General features: G+C 46.8%; 1 protein-coding gene and 1 long non-coding RNA gene across 2 annotated transcripts in view; one reads left to right on the top strand and one right to left on the bottom strand.

Annotated features, from left to right (window-relative positions):
- The window catches only part of LOC141580885 (uncharacterized), a 135,065-nt gene that overhangs the window by 53,551 nt on the left and 67,559 nt on the right, over positions 1–13,955 (top strand). The window lies entirely within an intron of this gene.
- Positions 9,492–10,626, bottom strand: LOC104650357 (defensin alpha 5-like). The gene is made up of 2 exons (XM_010332582.3): positions 10,370–10,626; positions 9,492–9,728 (listed from the first exon to the last, which is right to left on the bottom strand). Exons 1-2 carry the CDS (start codon positions 10,539–10,541, stop codon positions 9,616–9,618), a joined length of 285 nt encoding a protein of 94 aa, XP_010330884.2. The 5' UTR covers positions 10,542–10,626; the 3' UTR covers positions 9,492–9,615.

Here is a 13,955-nt window from a genome sequence, read left to right as displayed (position 1 = left end):
GGGAGGCTGCAGGTGGAGGCGGGACAGCAGGGGGCGCTGTGGCTTTCCGGGCAAATGCTCTGAGCATCTCAGAGGGCGCTCCTGGTTCATTCCCTTTCCCCAGACCTGGTTTCCTGCTCACCCACTGATGTGCCAGATATTTGGGGTATCAGAGCCTCAGCGCTCCGCAGCAGCGAAAGGAACTGAAGGTTTCTGATGAAATGTTTTTTGTCTCATTACTTTTCTCTTTGCCCTTTTGAGACTGTATTTTCCAAGCAGAATCAGGTTCTGAGCAGCTTTAAGGCAAGCCAGGAGAGTGCAGGCTGCAGATTGCGTGGAGCATTTGTGCATGTGCGTGTTCTAGGAGTGGAGACGACTTTATGGGTGTGGAATCCAGGTCTTGGTAGACGGTGGCTGGTAGGTGTGTTTAATGAGACCTCTTAACGTGGGCTCCTTCGCTTTCCATTCCATGCAACCCGTTTTCGTAACAACCCATTTCCCTCTTAAAAATGCTTCATTGGGTCTGACGTAACCCGATGTCTTAAAAGGCAAATGTATAATCTGGGATTGTTTAAGGAATGATCTCCAATTCTTTAGCACAGAGGATAGTGGTTTTTCCTGAATATAAATGATTTTGCGGCTGCATGAACTTTACAGTGACACTGATTATTTGCCCAGCACATGGGAGTTCTTTGACAGTGGATCCAGAGAAAGTGTGGCCGAGTGAAAAGGCAGAGCAGTGGATGGGGAGACCGGTGTTGTCATTTGTACCTTCGTTTCAATTTGTGTCTGAAGCCCAAATTCCTGTTTGAAATTCCTAGAATTAGGAATTTTATTTTGTGCGAAAATTTGCTTTAGGTTTCTGCTACGTGTGTCCCAAGTAAGTTAACATAGACACACATCACACATTAAAGAGGCGTAAACACAGAAAGCTTGGTAGAAAGCATTTATTTGGGATGAAGAAAGGAAACAGAGGACAGGGTAGAGGAGAAACAAGGATGTCTTTAACTCACAAAGTAAACTGTGAGCTTATTGTTATGTGCAAGCTCAGCGGCAGCATCTTTTATGAGCAAAAGAGCAGTCACCAGCGTAGTATTCTCCGGGAAGGCAGAGTAGTCCTCTGCAAATGCAGCGTGAGACTCTCCCTGAGCCTGCGGACGCACAGAGAGAACCAGGAATTGATCACCAAGGTCAGCAGTGGGCGATATAGGGAATGTTGGGAAGTCACATGCTGGCTGATGGGTAGTGACGCTGCATTAGGGCCAGTAGCACGAGCAACCTCAATCAATAGGAATAAATGCACAGCAGTGCTGGTCACATAGGATTCGATTCACTCCTCTTTTGCTCTCATTTCTGTGCTTCTGCCCCATTACACACACAGTTGAACACATTTTGGCCTGGCTCTGCCTTTTAAAAACTGTTCTATAGATAGAGCACACTATTCTCCTTGTAACTAAGTCCACTTGTTTATATCCAGAAAGAACTAGTCAGACTGTATCTTCCTATCTTAAATCTACTGAATTTCACAGACGTATCCTGGAATCAAGTCTTTATTTTTTACTTTTGTTTTTTTCTAAAGTGAAAGCATTATTTAAAAAGCAAAGGAATAAAAGAATGACTGCTCGACAGGCAGAGCAACCTCAAGTCTGTTACACTTACTTGGGTCTCCATTCAATTTATAGATAAGAATATCAGGGCCCAGAGCTGCTAAGTAAAGCCACCTCAGTGACATCCACCACTGAGACTCGATTCCAGAGCCCGTTTCCTGTTTGTCCCTCTAGACTCTGCAGCTCTGCGTGCTGGCCTCTCTCACCTGAAAGCTGACGTGCGGCACCTTCCTCCCATACAAAGGAAACAGATGCTTCTTCAGCGTCTGCTCCAGGCTGCTCCTGGGCTGCGAGCTCGTCAGCTCCTGCCTGGAGTGGCTCCGCCTGGGCCCGCAGGACCATCAGGAGAACGGTGGCTGCGAGGAGGGCGAGGGTCCTCATGGCCGGGGTGACCTGGAGGAGGGAGAACAGGAGTGGATGTGTGGGGAGTGAAGAGTTAGCCTGGACTTATAGCTCTGCAGGGACAAGGCTCAGAGACAAGGAGCCTCGAACCTTCGGAGTGAGCGGAGGTGTGCGTTTCATTGGAGATTGTGTGGGACCCACTGGTCTCCATGTCCCTCTTTTCCTCTTTGCTCTCCCAGCTTTCAGGCTAGTGTGAATCTCTATGTGTTGTGTCTGTGCTGGGTTGGAGAAGATGGTGATAATCAGGATCCTGGCATCTTCTTCCTGTTTCTCACTTCATTAAATATGTACTTTTTAATATTCAAGCAAAGGATAACAGCAGTGCTTTTGTTCAGTAAGTTCAAGGAACAAATGTCTCATTTTCTGCAGATGGCCCCACTATCCTCCATAGGTCTAGACTCTGTTAGCAGGCATGAATTCCTATAAAGTGAAGAGCCATTTGTTGCAGGCGTCAAAGGCATTACCACCCTCATGGAGTTATGGGGTAAGTAGCCTTCTCTAGGGGTCAGTGTGAAATGGACTATCACCCTGTCAGCCTATAGGTGAAATGAGCCCAGTGATATAGAGGTAAAAATTCATCTACAGCCAAAAACTGCTTTCTAGCTCTATTGAGATATGAATAAGAATTAAACATGATATGTATCTACTGTATACCACCTTATGATTTGATGTTCGTATACATGTGGTCCTTTATCATATACTATATACACAAATCAACTCCAAATGTCAAGAAGACCTAATCATAGATCTGAAACCATACAATTACGAGAGGAACATATGAAGATAAAGCTTTGACACTGATGCAGGTAACCATTTCTTGGCTGTGACACCAAAGTCACAGGCAGTAAAAGGGAGAAGAGACAGATGGGGCTGCACCGAACGCTGAAGCATCTGCACGACCAGAACAAACAAGCCACTGGATGAAAAGGCAACCCAGAACACAAGAGAACATATGTGCAAACCATAGCGGTGGAAGGGGTAGATATCCAAATACATAAGGAAGTCAGACAACTCAGCAGCAGGAAACAAATAACCTGATTGAAAAACAGGCCAAGGACCTGGAGAGGCTTCTCTCACAAGAGCAGAGTGTTCTAAGGATCGATTATTGCCTCTATAGGACACATCAAGTGGGACAGGTGTATTTAGAAGGAAATTCCTTGAGTTTCTCTATTAACTTAGTTGGTCGCCGCGGCCCCCTGCAGCCACCAAAGTTTCAGACAGAAGTGCACAGCAGGGCATTCACCTGCTGGGTCCCTGTGGGGTGGCCTGAGAGTCACAGGTCTGATTGGGGGCACAGCTTCAGCGTGGAAAACTCAATGTGAAAGTTGAAGTTTTGTGTTACTTACAGATCCTCAAGCTAGGCAGAGTGACCAGAGAGGGCAGACAGCAGTCCGTTGTCCTGGGCCTCCTGTAGCAAGAGCAGCCGTGTACAAACAGCAGAGGACTTCCTATTTAAGGTTCATTTGGGATCAGGTGTCCTCATATCCGGGGTTACTTTCTGTTAAGTGCATTATTAAATAACTCCGGTGGCAAGGACAGTTGAGAAATTCAGTGGGAAGCTGGGCTCCAAACCGGAGTCCACAGAGGGACTGACCCCTCCTCTACCTTGGGGAGCCCTGGCCAGGCCCACGCAGCGATCACCTGTGGATTCTCCACGACTCCTAAGACATTGACCCTGTGATGCCTGTGCTGGTAGCTGAGGCTGAACTACCTGGACCCAGGGAATGTTTAAAACCACCAGGAAGGGCCAGCTTGCCTATTATAGTGTACACTCTGTAAGGACTAGGGAAAAAGCACCAGCCTACACACTGAGGCGGATTTTGGATTGTGCTGTCAATCAGCCTCTGCAGGCCCTGGGGTCTAACCATAAAAACACACCAAAGCCATTCAGGCAAGTGGAGATGTGGTGAACACCTGGGTGAGACTGGAGAGCGGGTGAGATTTGTTGGACTCTCCTGAGTTGAGCACGTGCACACAGCACGTGGTTTCCTAGGGGGAACAGTTACCTCCTTGCCTTGCAGTTAGATGCTTCAGGACTCAACAATTGTCGATGTGTAAGAGTTAAAATGTTTTCTGTAATCTTAAGGAGGGATGAGACATCTCAGGTGTCATTAGGGGTGGTCGCTGTTCCAGAACAGTGGGGTTGGCTGTCAGTCTGAGGAAGCAGTGAGTTCCTGACCTACAGCTGCCCAGGAATTTCACCATTTGAGGAAGTGGGCACTGGTCTCGTCCCAGCAGAGGAACACATTACAGCTATTTGGGGAACTGGGACCAGGAAATGGTTTTAGGTTTTAGGGCATTAGTAGGAGCCCTGTAAGAACCTAGTGGATGTGGGTACAGAGGAAAAATGAGAAGGGGTGGTGTGTACATGGGGAACATTCGAATGTTGCGGGAACATCCAGTGACCTGCAGAAGTCAAACCTGGACCAGCGTCCTGCACACAGAACATTCCAATCCACAAACATTTTCTCAGTAACACATGAGAGAGCCATTACTGGGAGAGCCGGTTAGATTTGGCTGTGGTGCTGTTACACGTAAGTCTCAGAAGTCCGTATGTTTTCCCTAACTTGTAGGGCAGCCTCACGATCTGACCTAGGCCCTTTGGTTTCCTTGCTATTGGAGGTAGAGCTCATGGGGTCACACTGAAGACCAATGGTGATCTCAGCAAAATACCATTGCATTGGGTCATCTGCAGAGCGCCCAACAGAGCCTGAGCTAAGGAAGGAGTATGGCAAGGGTCGGAGTATGTGCCGAAAAGCAGCGCCATGTGCTGAGGTGGGGAACACGGCAGTGAGGAGTAAGGAGTATCCTACAGCAGTGAGGAGAGGCTGGTTTGTTCCTGACCCCACAGTCAAGGCGAGGGTCCTTGGTGTCTCCAATTCCAGCAAGGCCATTTTTTCCCTTGACTACTCCTTGGGCAGGGGCACTGTTGTCTGAAACAAATGACTGTTCCCATGGGGGTGGCCTGCCCAGGTGTCCACCCATGAAGGGAAGTGGGGGTCTGGGCTTTCGCTTTACTGCTGCTGTGGCACAGGCTGTCAGCCCTGTGGGTCTTCAGCCTTCAGGGAAGCATTCAACCAAATCTTGGGCTGTGTTTTCCTCAGTGGTGTAGGATATTTCGATCCACAACCCTTATACACCAGAGCACATGCACATCCACGAGCCCATGATCATTCTGCAAGCTGTCTCTGTACACAAGGCTCCAATGTGCAACTGTAGTCTGGGTTTGGGCTGCAGTGTTGTTAGTCAGTTTGAATTCACACCTGGGCATTCCTTGGGAGGGCCACCTTTGCTATTATTATTATTATTATTATTACTATTATTATTTTGAGACAGAGTTTCACTCCTGTTTACCAGGTTCAGTGGCACAATCTCAACTCGCTGCAACCTCTGCCTCCCAGGTTCCAGCAATTCTCCTGACTCTGCTTCCCCAGTAGCAAGGATTACATGGATGGGCCACTGCACCGAGCTAATTGTGTGTTTTTAGTAGAAACAGGGTTTCTCCATGTTGATCAGGCTGGTATCAAACTCCTGATCTCAGGTGATCCACGTGCCTTGGCCTTTCAAAGTGCTGGCATTACAGGGTGAACCACTGTGCCCAGCCCACCAGCTGGTCTTTAAACTGTTATTTGTGATTGTGAGGGCTGCTGGTGTTTCACCTCAATGCCACTGGACCCATTCGATGCCTAAGGATAGAGTTGCCAGCTTTGGACTGAGGTCTGATGGCATGTGGGGCACAGACGTTCACAGGATTCCAGCACTCCCCAGCTTTCCAGCCTGGGGTACAAGTTCTGACCAGGGCAGTTCTGTTCTAGCAGCTTTTGGGCTTTGAATCCTGAGTCTGACAGTAGCCCCACAGCCATGGGAACATAAGATGCCAGACATCTTATCAGGTAGAGCACCAACATCTTATCACTCAGGGCTTACTTCCAGATGCTTCCATATTGACATCCATCATGGAGTAACCTTTCACCAACATTTCTTCAGAGTCGTTCTCCACCATTACAGAGGCGACGTTTGGGAATGATACTTCCATGTGGTCATCAGCTAATGTAGTCTGTGTGCACTAGTGTGAAGGTTTCTCTTTGTCTAGTGACTCAGTCTGTGCCCGGGTCTTGGAGCAGTAATCCCTTCACCTCCAGGGAGGGGTGAGGGGGAGACATGAGCTACCTTTCCAAGTAGTCAGAACTGGAGCTTTTGCTGGAAGCAGCATGTCAAGATGGAAGGCTGGTGCAGAAGAAGCATTTTGGGCCTGCTGGGTGCATTTGGGCCTGGGCCTCAGTCCTCAGGGGATCATAACATGCTATCCATCCACCGTGCATCATCCAGTAAATGTTTGATGTTGAGACGATGGACCTCTCATGACAATAAGAGGCGTTCTCATGATTGAAGAAAATGTGAGTGATGTTATCTGTAACGGAAAAAACACCTGACTCTTCTGTGATTACCAAGGTGTTCACCATGGTGGGTCTGGCCTAATTGTGCTGAGGCGCTGGTGGCCGTGAGGTAGAGAGTGAAGACAGTTAGGACTCTCGGAAGGAGCTTGGTCCCCTTGGGGTTCCATAGCCCATGCCACAGCTTCAATCGGAATGAATTTAGGAGGCCACTGTGCTGCTTGAGGAGGATTGTGGCTTGGGGGCGACGGGTCAAGTGAGTGTTCCCTAAAGTGTCATGCTGTGAGGCCCATTCCTGTGTCACTGCTGCCTGGAAGTGGGAGCCTATGTCATAGTCGATGATGTTGGATGGTTTCCAAGAGGGAAATGTCACAGCAAGAGAGCACCAGCTACACCAAGGCTCTTGGGTTGAAAGAGTCCCCGGAAGTGTAGTGGATGTGTGTCTGCTTCTGCACAGCAGAAGGTACTGGCTGTGGTGGGATGGGCCCAGTGAAGTCCATGTGCTGAGATGTGATGTCCCAGGAAGAAGGGAGTGCGGGCCACAGCCTGTGTCAAGCAGGAGTGCAGCATCTGCTGTTGAGCTGGAGATCTGGTGACAGGCACCAGTGGCCTAGAGTCCCCTCTAATGTGGCCACAGCCTCCAGGGGCTGAAGTTGGGGGACGCCTCTTTGGCTTGAGGACAGGACGCTGTTCTCTGCACTGAACATGCTGCTCTGCCCCTTATTCTAACCTATCCACATTTTCAGTGTCTTCGTGTGTCACCATGAAATCCTTTATTACCACTGCAAGAAGAAATGATCTCTGTCTTTCTCCTAAAGTCCAAATGCTTCATGAAACCTCATTTCTTTCAGGATATTTTTCTACATTTCAGACTTCCATGCTTTTAATTTGTTTTGTAAAGGTTTGCTGTTACAGACACTAGACACATAGACTGCCTTGCCTCAGTAGGCTTGTTTATTCCTATGCAGTTTAGTGATAATAATACAATTTTATATAATTATATGATAATAATTCATTTATTCATAATGAATTTATCGATCCCCTTATATGTTAGGCAGTTCTCTATGCACTGTGGTATAACCATGAGTGAAACATGCCTCTCACCTTCTTTTGTATAGACATAAATGTTACACAGAATACATGAAATGTACAGAAGGTGAGACGGTTACAATTTTACACTTAGCTGGAGGTCACTAGGGGGAACTTATTTCAATTTAAAATTAAAGAATGAGAAAATCTCAGTGACAAGGTAGAATTGTAGCTGAAAACCCCAGGTCTGGGCAATGAGATGGGTGCCCTTTTGCTGGAAGTGCAGACACCCCCAGATGGAGTCAGCCCGGCCCACAGGATGGTTTGGAACAATATGGAAAGTAACTTATGACTGCATGACTTTGAATCAATGGCAACTCTTAGAAACCAGTGAAGGCTCCTGACCTTCATGCCATGAATCCCAATATGTTTCTGTCACCATCTAAAGAAGAGGAAGAGCTCAGATCATTTCTCTGTCAGACACAGACCTAGTGTGCCCTCCCTGGGACCTGCATTGGGCTCCCCAGCTGTGTATTGTGTCAAAGGGGTACCTGGACCCCTGAGCGGCCTCTTCAGACAGGCAGAGCCTCATTCCAGGACCAAGACCTGCTCAGAATCTGAATGGGGTAGATGTGGAAAACACCAGTATCCTTCTCCTGGGCTCTGGGCATTTGCTCTTGATGCTGGTGTTCGCAGCAGTGTCTGGGTCATGAGATAATTTAGCCATAAATGATGATTAGACCTTTGAGACACCGTCCTTTCTTTAAAGCCTGTAATCTTTCTGTCTTACTCAAACTCCCTGCGGCATTTTAACAGTGACCACCTGCTTAGAGTAGCTGTGTCTAGAATATAGCCTTTTCCTCCAAACATGTAGCTTTAATTCACCAACAGCAACTACCAGATCCAGAGTAAATACAGTGGGCTCACGCTGGACTCTTCCAGCTGTGAGGTCATGTCCTGAAAGAACATTTGCAGGACACATCAGACAAAGGTTCAAGGGGTCTGTGGGAATCAGGGAAGAGTAGGACAGACAGGAGGAAGGGTCACATCACACCCCAGAGAGGTCAGCCTGGCCCTCAGGGACACCGGCGTTAGGCAGTGACTCTGCCCTCCTGGCATGGAGGAGGAAGACAGGCTCAGGAAGGTGCAGACCCCAAGTGTTCTGTGCCTGGTGGGGAGGCTGCAGTTGGAGGCAGGACAGCAGGAGGCGCTGTGGCCTTCATGGCAAATGCAGTGAGTATCTTGGAGGGCGCTCCTGGTTCATTACCTTTCCCCAGACATGGTTTCCTGCTCACCCACTGATGTGCAGGATGTTTTGGGAATTAGAACCTCAGTGCCCTGCAGCATCAGCAGGGACTTGGGTTACTTGGAGAACTCTTGTCCCTCTCTTCACTTTTTCTGATGCCTTAGAAGCAGTATTTTCCAGGCAGAACCAGATTTTCTGCAGCTTTAAGATAACCCAAGAAAGTGCCTTCCACCCAGTGCCATAGGCTATTGTGTGCACGCGTTTTCTGCGTGTGCAGACAACTCTGTGTGTATGAAATCTAGATGTTAGTAGGTATGGCTGGAAAATACTCTTAATGAAGACATCCCAGCGAGGTGGCCCTGTGCTTTCTGTTCTACTCAGCACATCTTTGTAAAATCCACTTCCAATTTAACTGATTTCTTTTTCCCATGGAGGTGATACTTTGTCAGGTCTAAAAAGCAGATGTGCTTTCCAGAACTGCTCAGGAAAACTCAAACACTTCTGGAAAGAATGTGCTGGCTTTTCCTGAGGAGAAGCAATGTTCTGGCTGTGTAAGCTTGAAGCCGACAGTGATGGTTTATGGAACACTTAAGCATGGTCTTTGCTTGAATCTAGTCAAAATGAGGCAGAGTGGAAAGGCAGAGCAGTAGATGGGGAGACGGGCAGCATCATTTGAGCTCTCCTAACAATGTGTGTCTGAAGCTTTTGTTCATCTCCGATCTTCCTACAATTGGAAGTGTCTTGTGTAACATGCAGAATTTAGGGTTCTGGTACTTGCTTCCTACAGTCCTGACTTAGACACATATCAAACATTAAAGAGGTGCAAACACAGAACACTTGCTACAAGGACTTTATGAGAGATGAAGAAAGAAAGCTAGGGACCAAGTACAGGCATAAGGAAAGTTATCTTCCTGGTCCGAAAGCAAGTTATGAACTTCTTTTCTTCTGTTCTGCAAGCTCAGAGGCAGCAGAATATGTACTGGATGCCGTCGGAGGTGCAAGTTCCATACACGCTTTCTTCAAGGCGACAGACTCCTATTCTGCAAGAGCACATCAAGCGGGTCCCTGGGCCTGGGGACACATAGAGCATCAGGCATTAGGGCTGTGGTCAGACGGGGTGGTAAGGAGAATTCCCGTGCAGTTACCTCCTGGGCTGATCACATTCATCATGGTGGCCACATCACAGCAGCAGCAAAATCAGCCCAATCAATAGGAATCAAAGCACACCGCAGTGCTGCTCACAGGTAGGATTAGAGACCCATTCTCCTTCACTCACCTTTTTGTGCTCCTGCCCCATCCCTCAGGCATCTGATCACACTCTTAGACCTGTCCCCAGTTTCTAAAACTCCCCTAGTAGACAAAGTAAACTGTATTTCTTCAAAAGTGGGCTCTCACCAGTGACGCTGGGGAGATGGCCCAGTATGTTTCTGCAGAGCATAAAACAAGTGTGAGTCTCAGAATTGTCAGAAAATCAAACATCTTTGGAGGAAAGTCATCCCTGGAATATCAACTGGTTCCTTCCTTTTACTGTGCACATGAGGAAACTGAGGCATGGGGAGGTGTTCACAAAAGAGAAGGAGCCAGCTCTTGGGTCTGCTTCTAGAGGCGCCTGGTTTTTCCTCTCTAGAAAGAGTCAGCTGTTGGGTCTGATTCGAGAGGTGCCTGGTTTTTCCCCTCTAGACTCCTAGCTCTGCAATGCTAGAATATCTCACCTGAAGCTCTAAAATCCGAGCTTGCGTCCCGTGTGAAGGAGATGGCAAAGTCACGGTCCTCTGCCCCGGGCTGCTCCTGGGCTGCAATCTTGTCAGCTCTTGCCAGGGATGGCTGAGCCTGGGCCTGGAGGGCAACCAGGAGAATGGCAGCAAGGGTGGCAAGGGTCCTCATCGTGGCTGGGGTCACCTGCAGAAGGGAGAGCAGGAGCGGATGTGTGGGGAGTGAGGACTCAGCGTGGATTTATAGGTCTGCTGGGAAAAGGGCTGAGACAGATGCTGCAGTGAGAGCAGGTGTGCATGTGCTGGGTGGGGGCAGGGCTGCCCTTGCCCTCCAGGTCCCTTTTGTGTTCTGGTGTTTTCCCAGCTTTCATCGTGGCCGTGAGACCTTATGTTTAGAGTGTCTGGACTGGATCCAAGCTGATAGGGAGGCTGAGGACCCTGATTTACTTTGCTGTTTGCAGTTGACTTGAATATTTTCTTTTTGATACTGAAAAATGTAAAGAAACCACAATTTCATTCATTAAGTTGGGGAACAAATGCCTCTTATTTTCTGAAGATGGGCCCTGCCACTCTCTGGGGCCCCTGACCTGAACCCGGTGGAGTGGAAAGGTAAACCATTGCAGAGCTCAGGGGCATTTCCACCCTCATGAAGAGGTTATAGTGTGTGTAGCCTCCTCGTGGGGCCAGTGTGAAGAGGGCAGAATGACTTTTTCAGGCTACAGGCGAAAGAGCTCATTAGGACACTAGGTCAAGAATAAGTAAATCCAAAGTCAGATGGAGGGTTAATTTTAAGAAATGAATGTCATTTTTAAGATTTGTACCATTAATATATCTGTACTTTAAGAAATATCAAAACATTTGACATGTCCGTAGCCCTCTTCTAGAATCTTTGATATTGTTTTAATTATAAAATCTGTTTTTCTTTTTTTCTTTTTTTTTCCTTTTTTTGAGACAGAGTCTCATTCTTTCACCCAGGCTGGAGTGCAGTAGTGTGATCTCGGCTCACTGCGACCTCTGCCTTCTGGTTCCAAAAATTCTCCCGCCTGAGCCTCAACCCCAGTAGCTGGGATTACAGGCATTCCCCACCATGATCGGCTAATTTTTGTATTCTTTTCAGTGATCCGGTTTCGCCATGTTGACCAGGCTGGTCTCAAACTCTTGACCTCAGGTGATCCACCTGCATCGGCCTCCCAAATTATATCTAGAATCATGCAGCTGGAACAACAGGTGGAAAGGGTGACAGGCTCCCATCTGTTCCCTCCGCCCTGCGGTTCTGCTCCTGAAAACCACCACTTCCCAGTTTTACACGTTCTTCCTCACTTGCTTTTTCCTTTGTGTCTTGTACACGTCGTATATCAAAACTCCAAGAACACCGGGCGCGGTGGCTCAAGCCTGTAATCCCAGCACTTTGGGAGGCTGAGGCGGGTGGATCACAAGGTCAAGAGATTGAGACCATCCTGGTCAACATGGTGAAACCCCGTCTCTACTAAAAATACAAAAAAAAAAAAAAATTAGCTGGGCATGGTGGCACATGCCTGTAATCCCAGCTACTCAGGAAGCTGAGGCAGGAGAATTGCCTGAACCCAGGAGGCGGAGGTTGCGGTGAGCCGAGATCACACCATTGCACTCCAGCCCGGGTAACGAGAGAAACTCCGTCTCAAAAAAAACAAAACAAAACAAAACAAAAAAAAACCTCCAAGAACTCCGTCATTACAATGATACCTTATACTCCTCCAGCTTTTGCACATGCCATCACTTTATTATTTTTATATTGTGAAAATGTTGTCAAATTGTTATAATCTGTGTATTTCTAAGCTTTGCTATGACAGGTTTAAACAGCAATGAATATAATTTTGTAGTCATCAGTTTGCCCATAAATGACAATATCTTTTACATTTGTTTTTAGAAACAGAATTGCTGGGTTAAGGAACGTGTCTTAAATATTTTGAAATTGTTGCTATGTTGTCCTCACTGAAGTTTATTCAATGCGCTAAAAACAGAAATCTCCCCAACTGTTTCCCAGTGGAATTTCTTTTAGAAAGCCCTGGTTGGTGCAAAAGTAATTGCAGTATTTGTATTGTAGAAGTTTGCCTTTTGATAATGGAATACATTCTTAAATAAATGTGGTTACAGTTTACATCATTTTAATGCACACTTGTCACTTTATGTTTTTTTTGCTAGTATCTTATTACTTGCTGCTATTTTATATTTATTTTATTGTGGAAATGATAGACAAAATGGAAATTTGAGCAATTTTCTTATTGTAGTTGAAAATGGGTCATAAAGCAGCAGAGATAACTCACAACATCAAAACACATTTGGCCCAGGACAACGCATTTTGACCCACTGCACTAACACACTAACCAAGACACAGGGCAATGGTGGTTCGGGAAGTTTTGCAAAGGGGACCTTGAGGATGAGCAGCATAGCGGCGATCCATTGGAAGTTCACAACGACCAGCTGAGAGCATTCACTGAAGCTGATCCTCTTACAACTACACGAGAAGTTGCAAAGAACTCAACGTCAACCGTTCCGCAGTTGTTCAGCATTTGAAGCAAACTGGAAAGGTGAAAAAGCTCAGTAAGTGGGTGCCTCATGAGTTGACAGAAAACTTAAAACATCGTTATTTTGAAGTGTTGCCTTCACTTTTTCTATGAAACAACAAAGCCTTTGTCGATTGGGTTGTGACATGCAACAAAAAGTGGATTTTATACAACAGCCTGTGGAGATCAGCCCAGTGGTTGGACCGAGAAGAAGCTCCAAAGCACTTCCCAAATCCAAACTTGCACCAAAATAAGGTCACGGTCACTGTGTGGTGGCCTGCTGCCAGTCTGACCCACTACTGATTCAGCTTTCTGAATCCCTGAGAAACCATTGCATCTGCGAAGTATGCTCAGCAAATTCATGATGGGCACCAAAAACTACAACACCTGTAGCCGGCATTGGTCAACAGAAAGGGCCCAATTCTTACCTGCCTAATGCCCAACGGCACGCCACAGAACCAGTGCTTCAAAAGCTGAACGAATTGGTCTGTGAAGTTTTGCCTCATCTGCCCTATTCACCTGACCTCTTGCCAACCAACCACCACTTCTTCAAGCACCTGGACAACCTTCTGCAAGGAAAATGCTTTCACAACTAGCAGGATGAAGGAAATGCTTTCCAAGAGTTCATTGAATCTGGAAGCACGGATTTTTACACTACAGGAATAAACAACCTTATTTCTCGTTGGCAAAAGTGTGTTGATTGTAATGGTTCCTATTTGGATTAACAATGCTGTGTTTGAGCATAGTTATAATGATTTAAAATTCTTGGTCTGAAGCCCTAGTTACTTTTGCACCAACCTAATATTTACCAATTGTCATTGCCCTTTCTTCCTGCCTATGTTTAGGGGAGCAATATGTTCCTCTAGGAATACTTGATGGCTTAGACTCTCTTGCAGCTCAGGGACCAGTGGGCTCTGTTATGACCCATAAAAGATAATCCCAAAGAGGGGTACTCTTTAAACTAATGAAATGAATTCGTTTTTGTGTTATATTTTTCCGTGATTCTTTTATGTGTTCTTTCTTATTTCTTTTTGGCTCTTGGA

The sequence above is a fragment of the Saimiri boliviensis genome, chromosome 13 (genome assembly GCF_048565385.1).
Source record: "Saimiri boliviensis isolate mSaiBol1 chromosome 13, mSaiBol1.pri, whole genome shotgun sequence".
Classification (NCBI taxonomy): Eukaryota; Metazoa; Chordata; class Mammalia; order Primates; family Cebidae; genus Saimiri; species Saimiri boliviensis.
Note: the sequence above shows the minus strand (reverse complement) of the source record. Positions and strands in the feature narration are given on the sequence as shown.

What these genes read in the sequence shown, in the direction of transcription:
- LOC104650357 (XM_010332582.3), bottom strand. Translation starts at nt 10,541, where the DNA reads ATGAGGACCCTTGCCACCCTTGCTGCCATTCTCCTGGTTGCCCTCCAG. An exon ending in CTCGGATTTTAGAGCTTCAG is followed by an intron (nt 9,729 to 10,369) that starts GTGAGATATTCT and finishes ATGTGTCCCCAG; the next exon opens with GCCCAGGGACCCGCTTGATG.